Source organism: Chenopodium quinoa, unplaced genomic scaffold, assembly GCF_001683475.1.
Source record: "Chenopodium quinoa cultivar QQ74 unplaced genomic scaffold, ASM168347v1, whole genome shotgun sequence".
In the NCBI taxonomy this organism is placed as follows: Eukaryota; Viridiplantae; Streptophyta; class Magnoliopsida; order Caryophyllales; family Amaranthaceae; genus Chenopodium; species Chenopodium quinoa.
Genome location: NW_018743199.1, coordinates 3,530,997 through 3,545,901, shown reverse-complemented (window position 1 = coordinate 3,545,901; position 14,905 = coordinate 3,530,997). Strand labels below are relative to the sequence as shown.

General features: G+C 34.9%; 3 protein-coding genes across 4 annotated transcripts; all 3 read right to left on the bottom strand.

Moving 5' to 3' along the window:
• Positions 1–431: 431 nt before the first annotated feature.
• Positions 432–4,813, bottom strand: LOC110733554 (uroporphyrinogen decarboxylase). The gene is made up of 6 exons (XM_021913617.1): positions 4,542–4,813; positions 3,973–4,094; positions 2,668–2,778; positions 2,337–2,525; positions 1,213–1,338; positions 432–1,122 (listed from the first exon to the last, which is right to left on the bottom strand). The coding sequence occupies exons 1-6, from the start codon at positions 4,660–4,662 to the stop codon at positions 607–609; spliced, it is 1,185 nt and encodes a 394-aa protein (XP_021769309.1). The 5' UTR covers positions 4,663–4,813; the 3' UTR covers positions 432–606.
• Positions 4,814–5,957: 1,144 nt separating this feature from the next.
• LOC110733553 (5-amino-6-(5-phospho-D-ribitylamino)uracil phosphatase, chloroplastic-like) lies at positions 5,958–11,729 on the bottom strand. Its single transcript, XM_021913616.1, has 11 exons — positions 11,131–11,729; positions 10,912–11,019; positions 10,503–10,571; positions 10,268–10,372; positions 9,145–9,199; positions 8,711–8,784; positions 7,786–7,869; positions 7,554–7,694; positions 7,160–7,225; positions 6,676–6,785; positions 5,958–6,305 (listed from the first exon to the last, which is right to left on the bottom strand). Exons 1-11 carry the CDS (start codon positions 11,230–11,232, stop codon positions 6,137–6,139), a joined length of 1,083 nt encoding a protein of 360 aa, XP_021769308.1. The 5' UTR covers positions 11,233–11,729; the 3' UTR covers positions 5,958–6,136.
• Positions 11,730–12,547: 818 nt separating this feature from the next.
• LOC110733268 (high mobility group B protein 7-like) lies at positions 12,548–14,905 on the bottom strand. 2 transcript variants are annotated; one of them, XM_021913283.1, is made up of 6 exons: positions 14,690–14,905; positions 14,416–14,577; positions 14,202–14,289; positions 13,980–14,066; positions 13,084–13,122; positions 12,548–12,999 (listed from the first exon to the last, which is right to left on the bottom strand). In XM_021913283.1, the coding sequence occupies exons 1-6, from the start codon at positions 14,764–14,766 to the stop codon at positions 12,871–12,873; spliced, it is 582 nt and encodes a 193-aa protein (XP_021768975.1). In that variant the 5' UTR covers positions 14,767–14,905; the 3' UTR covers positions 12,548–12,870. The 2 variants fall into 2 exon arrangements, with proteins under 2 accessions (XP_021768975.1, XP_021768976.1); XM_021913284.1 differs by having other exon boundaries at positions 12,548–12,996.

Below are 14,905 nucleotides of genomic sequence, written 5' to 3'. Positions count from 1 at the left end.
GATTTTGATATTCACTTGTTTTTTGGGTTGGAAAAATAAGATCAGCCCTGCTTGGAGATGAATTTACTAACTATCGATCATTCGATTTCCTGTGCCTTGGATGTACATCTTCATTAGCGAAAAGGATCCTAGGGACCGAAAGTTGTCCACAGCACCATTCCCTATCTGAAGCTCATATGACAGCTTCAAGCTCGGCTTGATGGCTTCTATGCTGGTTGCCACCTCTTTGAACAAGGGTCAGCCTGCGCAAGTCGTTCTTCTGCATGATCTAAACATAATTTGCACCACTAGGGTGCTTGAGACTGTCTACTTCAAATGAAGCTGTTGAGTAAAAGATATCAGGCTTATCGCATCAGGAACATGTTTGTGGCTTGGGCTTGGCCTTGGCCTAATGATTAAGTTGGTGAATGCTTAGGAAAAATGAATAATAGTGAAAGAATAATGAAAGCCCAAATGATGAATCAGACAATCAATTACAAGATTTCATAGAACTATGACAGTCAAAAAATCTACAAATTTCTGTAGTGATGCACAGAAAAAATGCACTACTCAGAAAGTGATATACTTGCTCGATGAAGAAGAAACAATACTCGGAGTACCAAGATATTAGTATCTAATGTTTTTGGCAACCTCAAAGAAATGAGCGACATTCTCTTCCGGTGTACCTACAACAATCCCATGACCAAGATTTAAAATGTGCTTTCTGTTCCCGGCTTTTTTCACTGTATCCATTATCCGACTTGTTATAAATTCTTTTGAGCCAAAAAGCACACCGGGATCCACATTGCCTTGCACTGCAATATCAGATCCCAACCGCCTCCTACCTTCTGCCATGTCGACTGTCCAATCCAAGCTCACAACATCAACGCCTGTTAGGGGAAGCCGCTCTAGCAACCCACCAGAGCCACTAGCATAAAGTATGATAGGCAGATTTGGATGGGTCAGTTTCACAGAATCAACTATCTGCTTCAAGTATGGTAAACTGAACTCTTCAAAGTCTACTGGGCTGAGTTCAGTTGCCCAAGAATCAAAGATCTGAACAGCTTGTGCACCATGATCAGCTTGATACTTGACATACTTTGCCATAGATGTTGCAAACTTTTGAAGGAGAGCATGCAAAACCTATAGCAGCAACATTTAATGGTCAGGCAAAACAGAGATTTTATGCCTCCTGCACACTTAAACAGCAAGCTAATTTGGAAAGCATATTACCTTAGGCTGAGAAAAAGCCAGTCTCTTAATTTTGCTGAAGTGTTTTGATGAACCACCTTCAACACAATACGATGCCAGAGTAAAAGGAGCCCCAACAAAGCCGAGAACAGCAGCCTCGTTGCCCACCTGAGGAAGAGCACTTACAAATAAATATGCTGAAAATGGTAGATACATATTGATGGCGTGTAATTAGAATGCCAAGTTACGTCACATTTATTCAAAACAAAACATTCGTTCAACAAGTCTGCCGATACTTAAAAAGAAAATCACTAAGTCAGAAATTAATTGTGACTTCAATTTAGCTTCCTGAATCTCTAGCCTATTTGCCCACTACTAACTATTCCCTTCATTCAATGGGCTAGAAAATGCAGCTTGCTCAATGAGGTCAATAGTCAATACATGTTTCATTTTGCTTGATTCACAATTTCACAACTACATCCAAGCCATAATGGTTTCTGAATCTCAGCTGCCAGGAGGGTGGAGTTGATCAGAGATGTGAACTGTGAAGAGATCGAGAGAGGTACGTTGTCCATAAAGGTTTACTACTAAGTACTACTCTGTCCGGATATTGATAGTTCAAATTAAGGTATCATAGTGAGTGATTTCCAAACAGAAAGCAATGATGATGAGTATAGATGGGACAGAGTATGGCACTATAGTATCACATCGTTGACAGCCAAAGGTGCACTCACAAACAAAGGAGATAGATGCCAGGAGTCTGACACTAGCATACAATTTGCACTTACAAGTTTAATGAAAGATAGTTAAAACTGCCAAACGGAAAATGGGACATCTTAGAGAGGAGCAGAGGACAATAACTACAACATACCTTTTATATGACTAAAGGCAGCTAAAGCCCCTTCCCTAATGCTCAAAGAAAATACAAAAAAGCATGTATGCTACTCATTTCACAGCAGTTCCATCCGCAAAATTACAGACAATATTCTAAATATTTTGGCTTCCTTGTGTCTACAAAAAGGTTATATCATCATGAGTTGCCATATGCCCATTAGCCCATACGAAGGGTTTACTAGAGTACTAGACTACAATGCTTATGGTTAGAGCGTAAATGATATGCGATTAACTATATAATGAACATAGGAGCAGTGAGGAACATGCAATACCTCCTTCCGCAAGATGGTTAAGGCTTCCCCAACATACGGAACTGACTCCTCAGGAATAAACTCTCTAACTACATCAACATCTTGCTGAGTGCTAAGAGGATCGAATATGACTGGACCCTTTCCTTTCACAATGTCAAAAGGTATATTCATTCCTGCTAGTGGGGTCAAAATGTCTGAAAACAATATAACCTGCCAACACAGAACAATAGTCATCAGTAATTCAGTATACAAGCAAAAGCACATCAGGTACATACTGTCCAGACAAAGGTCTTAGAAAGTGGCAGAGATGTCTGTCTGTAGAAGTTGGACACTAATATTAGCAGGAACTTACTCCATCAGGCTTGAAAACTTTCCATGGTTGCAAGGATATTTCTACAACTAGATCAACATTTTCTGATCTTTCACGAAATGAAGGATGCTTCTCACATATAGCTTGGTAGCTCTGAAAACACAAAATAAGAAAACTGGTCATATATTAATTATACATCAGATTATTCAGCAAAACAGTCCAAATCACATAGCATGAGGAGCTTAAGAAAACATAATTCAATCCTAGTAAATAGATTCTCTTCTGATGATAGTTCTTTTTAGGCCATACAACCTTTAAATTACCTAGGGCCTGTTGTGATTTACTGAGCTGAGCTGAGCTAAGCTGAGCTGAATTGAATATTTTATGAGAGAAGAAAATTAGGAACTGAATTGAAGTGAAAATAAGCTGAAGAGAACAGGCCCCTAGTATACAATTTTAAATAACAAGATATTACTTTCCAGAAGAGCCTAAAACCACTTATGAGGAACATAGCCTAGAACTTTTTGTTCAGTAAAAAAAGGGTGAAGAGAACAGCCAAAATTGAAGAGTTGGAAGAAAAAACCTAGTTTTTAATGACATGGTTGACACATGACAGTGATATACAAAGTACTACATAACCCAAAGCAATCACAATGTCAGTATATTTGCCTGAAATCCATATTTTATTTACGGAGTATATTTTACAGCAGTAAGACATTTTTTCAATTGAGGATTATACAGAAAACAATGATCTGAAGCCACCATATTTTTTACAGTTTCCTACTCCTAACTGAAGGCTCAACTGCCATTGACCTTCCTAAGAGGTGGATCTTATCATGCTTGAGATCACTAAAAAGATATCAAAATTAGTGGCTTCTCCTACCTATCTGTTACACCTTATCAATTTTACATCGCTGACATCACTAACTTAAATCAATATCTATTCCTCTTAACTTTCACACCATGTCGTTTATAGATGAATGACATGTTAGCATTATGTAGTATACATGTTACCTACAAGTATTACAAACTTAAGACAGCATTAGACTATTAGAGGTTTGCATCATCTGCTCAAGTAGGATGTCAAATTTATAATACACTCAGATGTCGAAATTATATGATTGTGATGCTAGGAATCATGAATCCCATGATAACTTCTTTCGAATGCATATGCACAACTATATAAACAAATTTTCAGGCATTAAACTCTGATGTAGCTACATTCCCGCGATCCAAACAATTGGATACCTAACTAATAAGAATTTTGACAGCACAAGAAAGATGATGATCCAGATTCAATAAAACAAAAAGACATCCAACAAAATAAAGGCATGGTAATAAACCTGCCTTCATGTATCTCCCAGCTTGCCTCATCAACCAAACTGGGGGCCTTTCAACATCCAACCCTTTCACAGCATTTAGCAACAAGGGTTCAGCTGTAATTACCCCCTTTGATTCGGCTACCAAACCTAAACAGCACAATAACAACGACAACAACAATAATGTCAAAGCCTTAATCTCAATATGACAGTCCGCTGCACGAACCAAGAATCTATCTCTAGTGTCCATCAACAAAGATCCACTAAACCTAAATATATACAATATCACTAAACAATGAACAACCAAATCATGCCAAAATTCAGTAAATTACCCACTGTAAACTAGAAGCGTAATTCAGCAAATGTAAATACTACGTATACAAACTCACAGATTCTAAAATCCACAAAAGGAAAAAAAAAATTGATCTTTTACTGAAATTTGGAAGCATAATTAACCCAAATGAGAAATCAACAATCACCCAAAATCCCAAAAAGTCAAAATTTCCGATTTAACAACAAAAAATTAATACCCATATAAAAATTTGCCTGAATTATATCAAATGTAATCAATTGAAGCATGATATTTAAGGAAATTACCTCCAGCAGAGCATTGAATCGAAGAGGGTTTGGAAATTGATGAAGATTGAAGTCTTGATTGGGAGATTGAATGAGCAGAGAAGGAAGATACAGAACAGCTGCCACCATATATGCACGACATTTTAGAATTCTGGAATGAATAATTTAGCAATAAAATTCCAGAATTTTTCTGGGCGTGAAGCTTCAGTTCATCACAATTATGTTGGGAAATCTCCCTCTTGTTGGTTTGAAGGGAAAATCAATCCGGAAAGATAAGGTAAAACAAATAGCTGGATTGTTACCATATCGGTATAGATAATGAATAGTTACATCAAGCTTTTTGGCTTGAATCCATAAGTGGAAGATCCAGACCCGTTAAGAAATATGGGTCGGGTTTAGCTATGAAATCTAACACGTGGGGGTAGGAGTGAACACGGGTCTGGTTTGGTGCGGTTTGAGTCCAAACCAAACCAAACCATAAAATACAATTTGGTCAATTTTTTAAACCAAATCACACCATATTAGTATTGAAACCGGACCAAACCAAACCATACGGTACCATTTACGAACACAAAGTTTTTCAGCATTTAATCCTTATTAATTGAGTATCAACATTGATATTGTAAGGTTATGACTTAATTAATTGAATGTTAAAATTATTGAGATTACAATCTCATACAAAGTAGTATTTTTTATGTGCACGAATCTCATACTTAAACCACGTCTTAAATAATTGGATGTTGAAATTGAAATTATCGTGGTTAAAGTTATTTATTCTCCTTTAATGAGCAATAGTTAATGTAAGTATGTAACAAATTGGTGCAAGTTACTGTATTTCTCTCACAATGAGCATCAAAGTTGTTGTATCTTAGATTTTGAGTTAAATCTGGTGTTATCATAGCTATAAATTCAGTTCAATGGTACAAAAGCAATAGAACTTGGATCTGCCAATGTTAGTACTATAATGATGCTATGATTCTTAACAGCAAATCTCATCTTATCCAATTACAAGGTTTTTCATTGGATGTCACAATTACTCTTTATCAAACTACCCTACACCCCATCACACAAACAACACATATCAGTAACCCCACTCAAAGTCTCTTAACTAATTCTAGATGTCCACAAATTGACAAAATAAAATTTCAACCTTCACTGAAAAATTAAAACTTGAAAACTTTGTCCCTAAATGGATCAGCTAGTAGGTTATGGTAAGTCAATTTTAAAATCGAATCGATTTCGTGTTAATCTTCGTCATAAAAAATTTAGCTAGTTAATCAGAGTTTTAGGCCAAAGAATCGTGTTAAAAATCCTTAATTTTTTATCTTGTCAAGTCTGCTTGAAGTGATTTCCCCAATCCTCATTTAAAACCAGATCTCAAGCGAGAAAATGCTAAATTCTTGTATCAAATTTTGAAGCTGGCCGAGAACAGAACAATAGATTATGGAACATCGCATTTAAACGAGACTACATTGCTAAAACTTGTAATGTACATTGAACAACAAAGTATATACATGCATTCTACAACATACAAGACTTGAATGAGAGAAGGATGGGAAGAGACTATGCTTCTTAAAAGACTACAGAAGATTTAACAGAATGAGACAGGTGAATTCTCAAAAAATGGTATCAGTAGTAAGCTTCCTTTTTGGAGGACTTTTCTCTATAATCTGTTTCTGTAAATCCATGAAATCCGAACCCTTGTGTGCAAATAATCTCCGCAGATTTATGACCGAGAGCTCACTGAAGTTGGCTACTGCAAGATCAGCCTGCACCAAGTCATACCTGCAAACACCAATGTTAGTCACTGAATTCATTCTCCAAGCAAGTACATCTAACTCCAACTCTCCAATAAACCTTCCCATGCCTGTGTTGGACACGTATTTACCACTTTAAAGGGATATGGTAACTCAGATACTCATAGTCTGATTTATGTGAGGAGTCCAAGTAACATAGTAGTCCATAACGGCATGGCCTCCAAATCAATAATTTATGACTAATACATAGTGGAGATTTATGCAAAATGCCGAGAAGTGTCAATTACTTATGTTCATTTGAAGACTAGACAGTAGACACCCACAGCTGAATAATCATAGAACTACTACTCTGACCAAATTTAGTGTATACGTTCTATAGAATCTTTCATGATACTTACGCAGGGTGAGCACCAATAAGAGCTACAGCCATCATCGTACAGTTATGAGCAGCTGTCACACCTCTTGGGTCATCCTCAAAGACGACACATTTCGAAGGTTTCCTATCCAACTGCAAGAAAAATTATTAGCAGGATGAATCAACAGACACTGAATATATAGCAATTGCAGAAAAAGAAATTTCATTGTGCAATTGGCTAAACTAATCATAAACTTGTATCTTGTCATAAAATTACTTATGAAAGGAAGTGCTAGTAAAAGTTGAAAAATCTCAAAAGATAAAATAATTCATTCAATGAGAGCAAATAAGTTGTATTCAGTCCTGTAGACTGGGTATCTATGAGCTAGAAGTAGAGAAAAACCAGGTAATTGTATGGTAACCTCACCACAATAAAGGTCAAGATTTCAATTGCAGTCATCAACAAGATTTGAAAAAGTAAAGCAGACAGGATTTCAACAGAGTTCCTCTGTACAGAGAGTTCCTACCTTTACAGCCGCAGAGAGAAATCTATGGGCCATTGCCTCCATGCCATCTTCTTCACTCACTATGGCCTGCAAGGTGAAAATAGATCAGTTGGAAGACAACTTCCATAAACAAGCGCAACGGCAGAAGGTCCAGAATATTATATGAGAGAAATACAACTCATCACTGGGACAAGTTCAATACGCACTCCCAAAATTTCAACTTTATCCCAGCAGGCCTCACTTGGAAGGATGAGTAACACTACTACCTTCATTTTTCTCGTTCTTCTTGCCCTGTGCTCCCCTCTCGTTGAAGAAAATACAGTAAGAAGACTAAGAACCATCACCACTCACCACACTGTTGCTTTTCATTATTACAGTACAATAATCACTGACACAAACAAAATCAACCAAGTACCTGAAAGTATTTCTTGATTCCCATCCTATCTAGAGCTTCAACCATGATTCTTCTGTCAAGATTTGAAACAATTGCACAAGGTATACGAGCTGTTGACACTGCCTCCAGCCATTCTTCAACACCTTCCAAAGGTCTATCAAGCTGAGAAGATGGTAAAAAAAAAATGAATATCTAGATTAGAGAAAAATTCCTCCTCACCACCCCCCCTTCCCCCTCAAAAAAAAACCCTCACCTTGAGAAGATTCTCATAATACAAATGTGAAAGTCGCATCTTTAGCAAATCTACATCAGTTTCTGATTTCTCCCACTGTAAAACCTGAAAGGTTTGAGAAGGTTAGTGTTTTATGCATCAGTTGGACTCTGAGCATTCTCCAAAAAAAACATAGAAATAACTTGTATCTTCTCCTCCTAACTCAGGTAAGTAAACAAATGGCACGAGTGTGGTTTGAACATTGACAAGACAGCACGATAGTATCTTTATACAAAATTAAGTTTCCTTTAGTCTAAGCTTGTCTTTAAAGAGTGTTGCAAAATAAGCATTTAATATGTCATACACAACAAAAAAAACAATCAAGCAGTACTAAATAAAGGCCAAAGAACTGAAAGGAGTACATAAACAAAACACCACAGGAGACTGAGACGTGCATGTGTGTATGAGGAAGACTCGTGTTTCAAAATGTTGTGACAACCTCAGTTTTGAGATGTTTCAAAGAATGGAACTTTTAAATTTTCAGGGAGGTATTTTTTTTCCAATTCCCAAAAATCAGAACATGGAAATGCCTGTCTATACATATCAATTAATCAATGACAAAACCAGTAGGATCCTCCAAGGTCAACTAGAAGATTGACATGCTGTCTGCAAAAAGTCAAAAGACAGAACTAGTCACCCACTCACTCATAAACAAGTTAATTAGCTTTATTTTGAAATTAATTGTCAGGCAAGTTTTCTGGTCATATCCTATCTCCTTTCAAAGGGAAAAAAATGTTCCACAAAAATAAGCATAACTTTGTCACTGGCTTTTCTTATTCAGTAATTAACTTGAAATTAATAATCTTTGGACATTTGATAATTGATAAACAATATCATGCTCCATATAAGTGCATAATAATCACCATTTATATAGAAATTTTCAACTGTAAACCTCAGAGACTCAGACCTTATTAAGCACATGATCAGGACCTGAGTAAAGCATCAGCTTTTGAGTACCAGCATCCTCGGGAATTACCTTTCCTGCAAAGAAGAAAAACACAGAAAAAGAGACCAATAAGAATAGCACCAAATAAATGTAAGATCAGTGATAGAATTTATTTTCTTTCTCTACTTAAAGAATCTATTTTCTTTCTCTATTTTCTTTCTCTACTTAAACTCTTCAATAACTAATTGAATAAAAAATAACATTATGATATTTTTAATTCCTATGGAATCAATCTCCATAATAGGTGAAGCATAGATATACATTGTATTAAAACAAATCAGGCATTTTTTTTTTTTTTTTTAACCATGTATAATATTCAGCCCTCAGAAATTCTAGATTAACATCAAGCATACAAGTAACTGAAGTAAGGATTAGTCACATGAGATAATACATACCCTCTTCAGAGGCAAGCTGTTTCCAAGCATTCAACTTCAATGCTCGAGTATCTGCCTGTAACATAATGAATACACTTTAGTTTGGCAAAAAAATTGAATCAAGTTAGAATGTGATATGAAATTGTATCAACCACAATGTTATGAAATCGCAGAAAGGGGCAAATCAAGTGGGAAGAAGAAAGGAGATAAGATTTTACGGAGTAGATAATACAAGCATTTGAGAGGCTTGTTCTCTCCCAAAGTGTAAGACAAAATTAACAGAAACACTCAACCAAATTCTTCCTGATTTTTCTCTAACTGATCTCCTCTTTATATGGAATTTCTCTGCACTAGATAATACAAGCATTTGAGAGGGTAGTTCTCTGCCAAAGTGTAAACAAAAAATTAACAGAAACACTCAATAAAATTCTTCCTGAATTTTCTCTCACTGATCCCTTTATATATAATTTCTCCATGTAATTAATTGACTTCCTTTCTATTGAAGCTAATGCTAACAGTATACTTCATATTATGCATTGGTGCATTGCCTTCATTGCTCTTCCCCAGTACGGCAGTCTACTACGCATAACTTCATCCCAAGATGAATAGCCATATAGGTAGTGCTATAATTGAAATTAAATTTATCAGATATCTATTTGAAACTGAAAGTCTAAGAGCAACTAGGTCACTACATGTTTCAAGAAAGTTTTTCCTAAATTGGAACATATAGAAGGCAACAGAATGTTTCAGAGGCAATAGATTATCTCGGAAGTACAAAAGTAGACAACAATGAGATCCTTTTTCAAAAAAATATAGCTTAGAGGGTGGGATGAGCATGAAATAAATAAATAAATAAAATAAAGTAGAATTTCTATTTAAAAAAAAAAAAAAAAACTTCATACGAAACAATAAGAGAGTATGGAGCTATATTACACTGCGTTAATTGTCAAGGCAAGCTTTCTAGCCATATCTTATCTCCTTTCACAGGTAAATAAAATGTTCCACAAGAATAAGCAAATATCAATCACATTTTTCGTTCCTAAACTAAATTCCGCCTTTTTGTTGGATAAAGGAAGATTTGCAAGCATAACTTGTGAACAAAAGTGATTAACACAAAAAACAAACTAATGAAAAGGGAATATACCACAACATTGTCCCAAGAAAAAATAAGTCCAAAAGCTTCATCGGGTTTCATGGCATATCGTATTCTTTGAAGAAATCCCTCTTGCAACTTGTCATTCAAAAAATCCTAACAACAATGGAAATAACATGAGCAATACATGATGCCATAGAAAAGAAAATTCGACAAAATCGAGTTTCACCGACGAACAAAAAAACTTAGTATTACACATATTAAAGAAGAAATTGTGTTTTCTTACCACATCAACTTTTAAGGGTCCATCAGGCCTGAATGTCTCAAAACCCTCTCCATATTCAGCTCCAATAGCCTGAATATCCAAAATTATTGCTTCAATTTTACACAAATTACATAATTCATACGAAGTATATGCACACATACTTACAAATCACGGGAATATAAAACAATTTAAAAATAATTAAAGTAACCCAATCAAATAGCAAAAAATACATTAAATTTCATAAACCCAGAAACCCCTTTTGAGATTTTTTACACTAAAGACTCAATAAACGTCAAATTTTCCAAATTCAATCAAAACCCACTTATAATTATAAACTAATTTCTCAAATTTAACTGAAAATTTAACATTCAACCAATATATTAACATCAAACCAAAAAAAAAAAAAAAAAAAAAAAAAAAAAAAGCATACCTCTTCCTTAAAATATTTTCCTGGGAGAAAAGGGAGCTCATTAGGATCAAAATTACAAGCGTTTCTAATCAACAGACGCTGCTTATTTGGGTTCTGACGCCTTAATCTCTGTTTTTCAAAAACAACAATGAAATTAAGCAATTTAAAGAAGATTAAATCATAGAAAAAAAAAAAGCAATAATTAAAAAAAATAAAATAAAATAATAGTTATAATATTACCGGTAATTTGAAGTTGGTGAGAAATTGGGAGTCAGAAAGAGCAGAAGAAGAGGGTCTCTGGGGAAGTAAAGCAGAACCTCTGATAATATTGGAGCACTCCATTTTTTTTAGCTACTCTATCAATTTCTGGAGTTTAAAGTTGTTTATTATTTTTTTATTTTTATTTTTTTAACAAATTTTTGACCTTTCCAGGATTTTAATTTTATTTTACTATAAAGATTTTATTTAATGGATATGGTGAGGACTAACGAGTCATTAAAAAACTTGGGCTATCTTGGACCTAATGTAATAATTATTGGACCTATTTACATTTTTTTTTGTATGGTCTTGTGGAGTATTGGCTAACCTAGCAACTAGCCAACTACTATGTTGACGGTGTTGCAAGTCATATGATCTCGAGTACTTTGTATTATGCTCTCGAACAGACTGTAATCGCCGCCGAGAAGAAACATGCTGTTCCGGATGACTGGAAGCCTCTGAGGTCAGCTGAACAGGCTGACAATCGGCGGAAGATGTTGAATATGATTTATAGCAGCGTGTGAATGTTTTATGTGTACCTACTTTGCCGGTTGACTTAATGTGTAATTGATATCATCTTATGTGTTATTATCATGTGGTAATACTCTATTAGTAGAAAAATATTTATTTATGAGACATGATGTGTTATAAATTGCCAATTAATTAACTTATATAATGGACATCAACATTCACATGCCTCATTTTAGTGTGATTGGTGCTCTTTGTGCTCTCGTAGTAATGATATAATTTGTGTGATGTAACTACTTCACTTCAGGCCCTCTTTTTGTTTAAATCTTTTTCATTCCCTTTGGTGGGAGATGCCATAAAAATGTTAGGTCAGCACAAAGTAATGCAATTTGGGACCAAGTGATTAAAATAGAGTAGTCTATAGAGTATAGACTCTAGACACCAAAATGACTTTAAAAGACCTTTCTAAAGAAATACCTAATGAAAATAATATTATGTTTGAGCTAGAGGTGTTGATTCGGATGTCTGGGTTGGATCAGGTCTAATTTCAAACTTGAGTGATACTAAATCTTTGTGTTCATGTGAGTAAAAATCTAAATAGAAAATTTTTCAGATCTATTTCGGATCAGATTTTAACCTTAAGTTCAAGCCACTAAATGTGTCTAAAAAAAAGTTTTTCTATTTATCCTAAACTACAATAAATTTTGGCAACCATTTGTACTAACAAGAAAAGGCTGGCCAATGTATATGCATAATGTTAGTTTTCAGCGAATGTCAAGTGTCAATCAATTTGGTAAAGTCTTGGGGTTCGAGTGCGAAATTTGAAATCAAATCCTATCTACATCATTACCCTATATGGCTTATTCTACTCTCAAAAAATTAAAATGCATGCTTTTATAATCGAAGTTGAGAAATAAATGACAAGGCAGTGTTGCTAATCAATAAACACCAACACACAACTAATAAAAATCTAAAGTACTCTCTTGTACAAAATGGAGTACTTAGCAAAACTTTACAGTGCTTGTAGCAAAATCCACCCACAAAATGGCCCAATTACTACTACTAATTACTAATTAGTACTCGTACTAAAGCATAGATGAAAAGCCAGGGAAACATATTAACAGCAAACCCTGTACATAACTTCCTAGAATATACAATAGCCAATAAGACTTGCCTTGGTGAAAGCAGGCTAGCCACCCCATAACAAAGAGCATAAGCTTCTCTTCATTTCGAATAAGCCGATCCTACATTGATCTAGAAATATATATTGTCGAAGCAGAAACAACTTAGTGCATTAGGGCACCTTTTGCAACTCCACACGTTAAAAGGTTCTTCTTCGTCTTCTGAGCAATAATCGTCGTAGTTGACATAGCCACCATTCTGCTAATGTCAAAGGGAACAGAAGATGTAAGAACAGAAACAGATGTACTTCAAAATTATGTGGTTTAAGTAGAGAAAATTGTATACCTTATTGCATTTTGCTGAATCTGCTTCATCATCACCTTCCTGCATAAATCATTATGTTTTTAATCAGAAAAGTATATACTGTTGTTAAGATTAGTACTCAGTCTGCAGAAAAGTTTCAGGGACGTAAGGATGAATCATGAATCGCAGCAATCTTAAGTGGTGCTAAAACTCTCTTTAAGTTGTTATACTCAATGCTTTCATGTTTCTGTTACAAACATTCGACGATTTCAGAAGGTTACAGAAGCCAGAATGTCAGGCTCAGACAACTTGAAGATTACAAGAATCAGATTTTGTACATATTTTAGTCTGTCTTCATATATTCACCTCAATAAACGTGAAAAATAACATTGATTGAGACCAAAGATCTATGCTAAATTCTTATAAGTTTACACGAACAAGAACGAGTTTTGAGTGAGACCATCTCACGCTTATTTATTACAAAGTATGTGACATTTAAAGACATCGCCTAAAAAAGTAACCAGTCACACTTAAAATTAAATTATTCACCATTAGAACGCCTCATACAAGATTTTATCGACTAGTGAAACCAATTGCCTCCATCTTTACCTCAGATGGAAAGGTTCACTTGACATCACTAGCAAAAAGCTCTTCTTTCAGCCAAATTGTGGTTCAAATTACACACAGCATATTATCTAGCTTAAAGAATATACTCTAGAATCTTCATTTTCCATACATTGCATTACAACAATTCATACAAAAATAGGTCCTACAAAAATGTTACTCTTTAGTCCAAGAATCATCCTACCCTCCTTATCTATCATGTTGTAAATGCTCTTTCTCACAAACCTCAAACCCACAATCCACTCTCGCTCGCCGCCTAATTAGGCCTCATGTTCTTCTACTTAATACACAAATCAATAGCTTAGAAAACTTACTTGAGACAGTTGAATTTCTTCTTGATGTATGACATTCAAATAAGCATTTTCCACTTTTCGAGACTCGCATACATACGGCCATTGCTCCTATACAATCAAATTAGGAAACATCTTAATTAACAGCCTAATATTTCACAATACAATTACTAACTAAAAACACTAAATCATCTGATAATCACATTTTCATTTTTAGAAATTCACATTATTAATTACTTCTTATACCTTAGTTGACATCTTCTTCCATTTCTCAAAAGCTTCTCGATTAATCTCAATCAAGGGTCGACCCTTGCAAGATTTTGCATAACTTTCCCTGAAAATACCCAAAGTTAAAATTTAAGTCTGTACTCCATTCGTCCGAAATTAATAGTCGCGTTTGTAACATAACTTAAATTAGTAACGTGACAACTAAATTGAGACGAATAGAATTAGTAATTACATGAAGAAGACAAAAGGTGATCCGGGTTGCTGAGAAATGTTGTTCGTTTTGGGAATTATTAAAGGCTTGGGATTTTCTTTCAATTTCTTTTTCACATTCTTCTTTACATTGCACTCATGCATGTCCATCAATGCTACTGGCACTGAACCTCCACAATCATCACTACAAAAATTAAAAATTTAAAAATAAAAAATTATAAACACAAAAAATGACTTAAAAAATAAAAATTAGAAATTTTTTTTAAAAAATAAAGGACTTCAGGGAACACAATTACCAATTCATGAAGGCGCTACCGTCGGCGGCGCGGCGAGGAGGGCGAACCCTTTTGCGAGATCTAAGAGGGTTTGGCATTGGAGCTGTAAAACAGAGAAGTTATGGAGTTGAGATTTGAGAATTGTTTGTATTTATTTTATTTATTCAATGAATATTGAAATGGTTAATTTTGTTTTTAAAAGAGTTAAAATATCTCAAGACTGAAGACTGGCAAATA

Excerpts from the sequence above, each read along its gene's own strand:
- LOC110733554 (XM_021913617.1), bottom strand. The coding sequence starts at position 4,662 with ATGTCGTGCATATATGGTGGCAGCTGTTCTGTATCTTCCTTCTCTGCT. Across the intron at positions 2,526-2,667 it reads AAGTTTTCAAGCCTGATGGA|GTTATATTGTTTTCAGACAT; the intron begins GTAAGTTCCTGC and ends CTGTGTTGGCAG. Across the intron at positions 1,123-1,212 it reads TGGCTTTTTCTCAGCCTAAG|GTTTTGCATGCTCTCCTTCA; the intron begins GTAATATGCTTT and ends TTGCTGCTATAG.
- LOC110733553 (XM_021913616.1), bottom strand. The coding sequence starts at position 11,232 with ATGGAGTGCTCCAATATTATCAGAGGTTCTGCTTTACTTCCCCAGAGA. Across the intron at positions 10,572-10,911 it reads GAAAATATTTTAAGGAAGAG|GCTATTGGAGCTGAATATGG; the intron begins GTATGCTTTTTT and ends TTGGATATTCAG. Across the intron at positions 7,695-7,785 it reads ATTATGAGAATCTTCTCAAG|CTTGATAGACCTTTGGAAGG; the intron begins GTGAGGGTTTTT and ends CCATCTTCTCAG.
- LOC110733268 (XM_021913283.1), bottom strand. The coding sequence starts at position 14,766 with ATGCCAAACCCTCTTAGATCTCGCAAAAGGGTTCGCCCTCCTCGCCGC. Across the intron at positions 14,578-14,689 it reads GGTAGCGCCTTCATGAATTG|TGATGATTGTGGAGGTTCAG; the intron begins GTAATTGTGTTC and ends TAATTTTTGTAG. Across the intron at positions 14,067-14,201 it reads GGAAGAAGATGTCAACTAAG|GAGCAATGGCCGTATGTATG; the intron begins GTATAAGAAGTA and ends TTGATTGTATAG.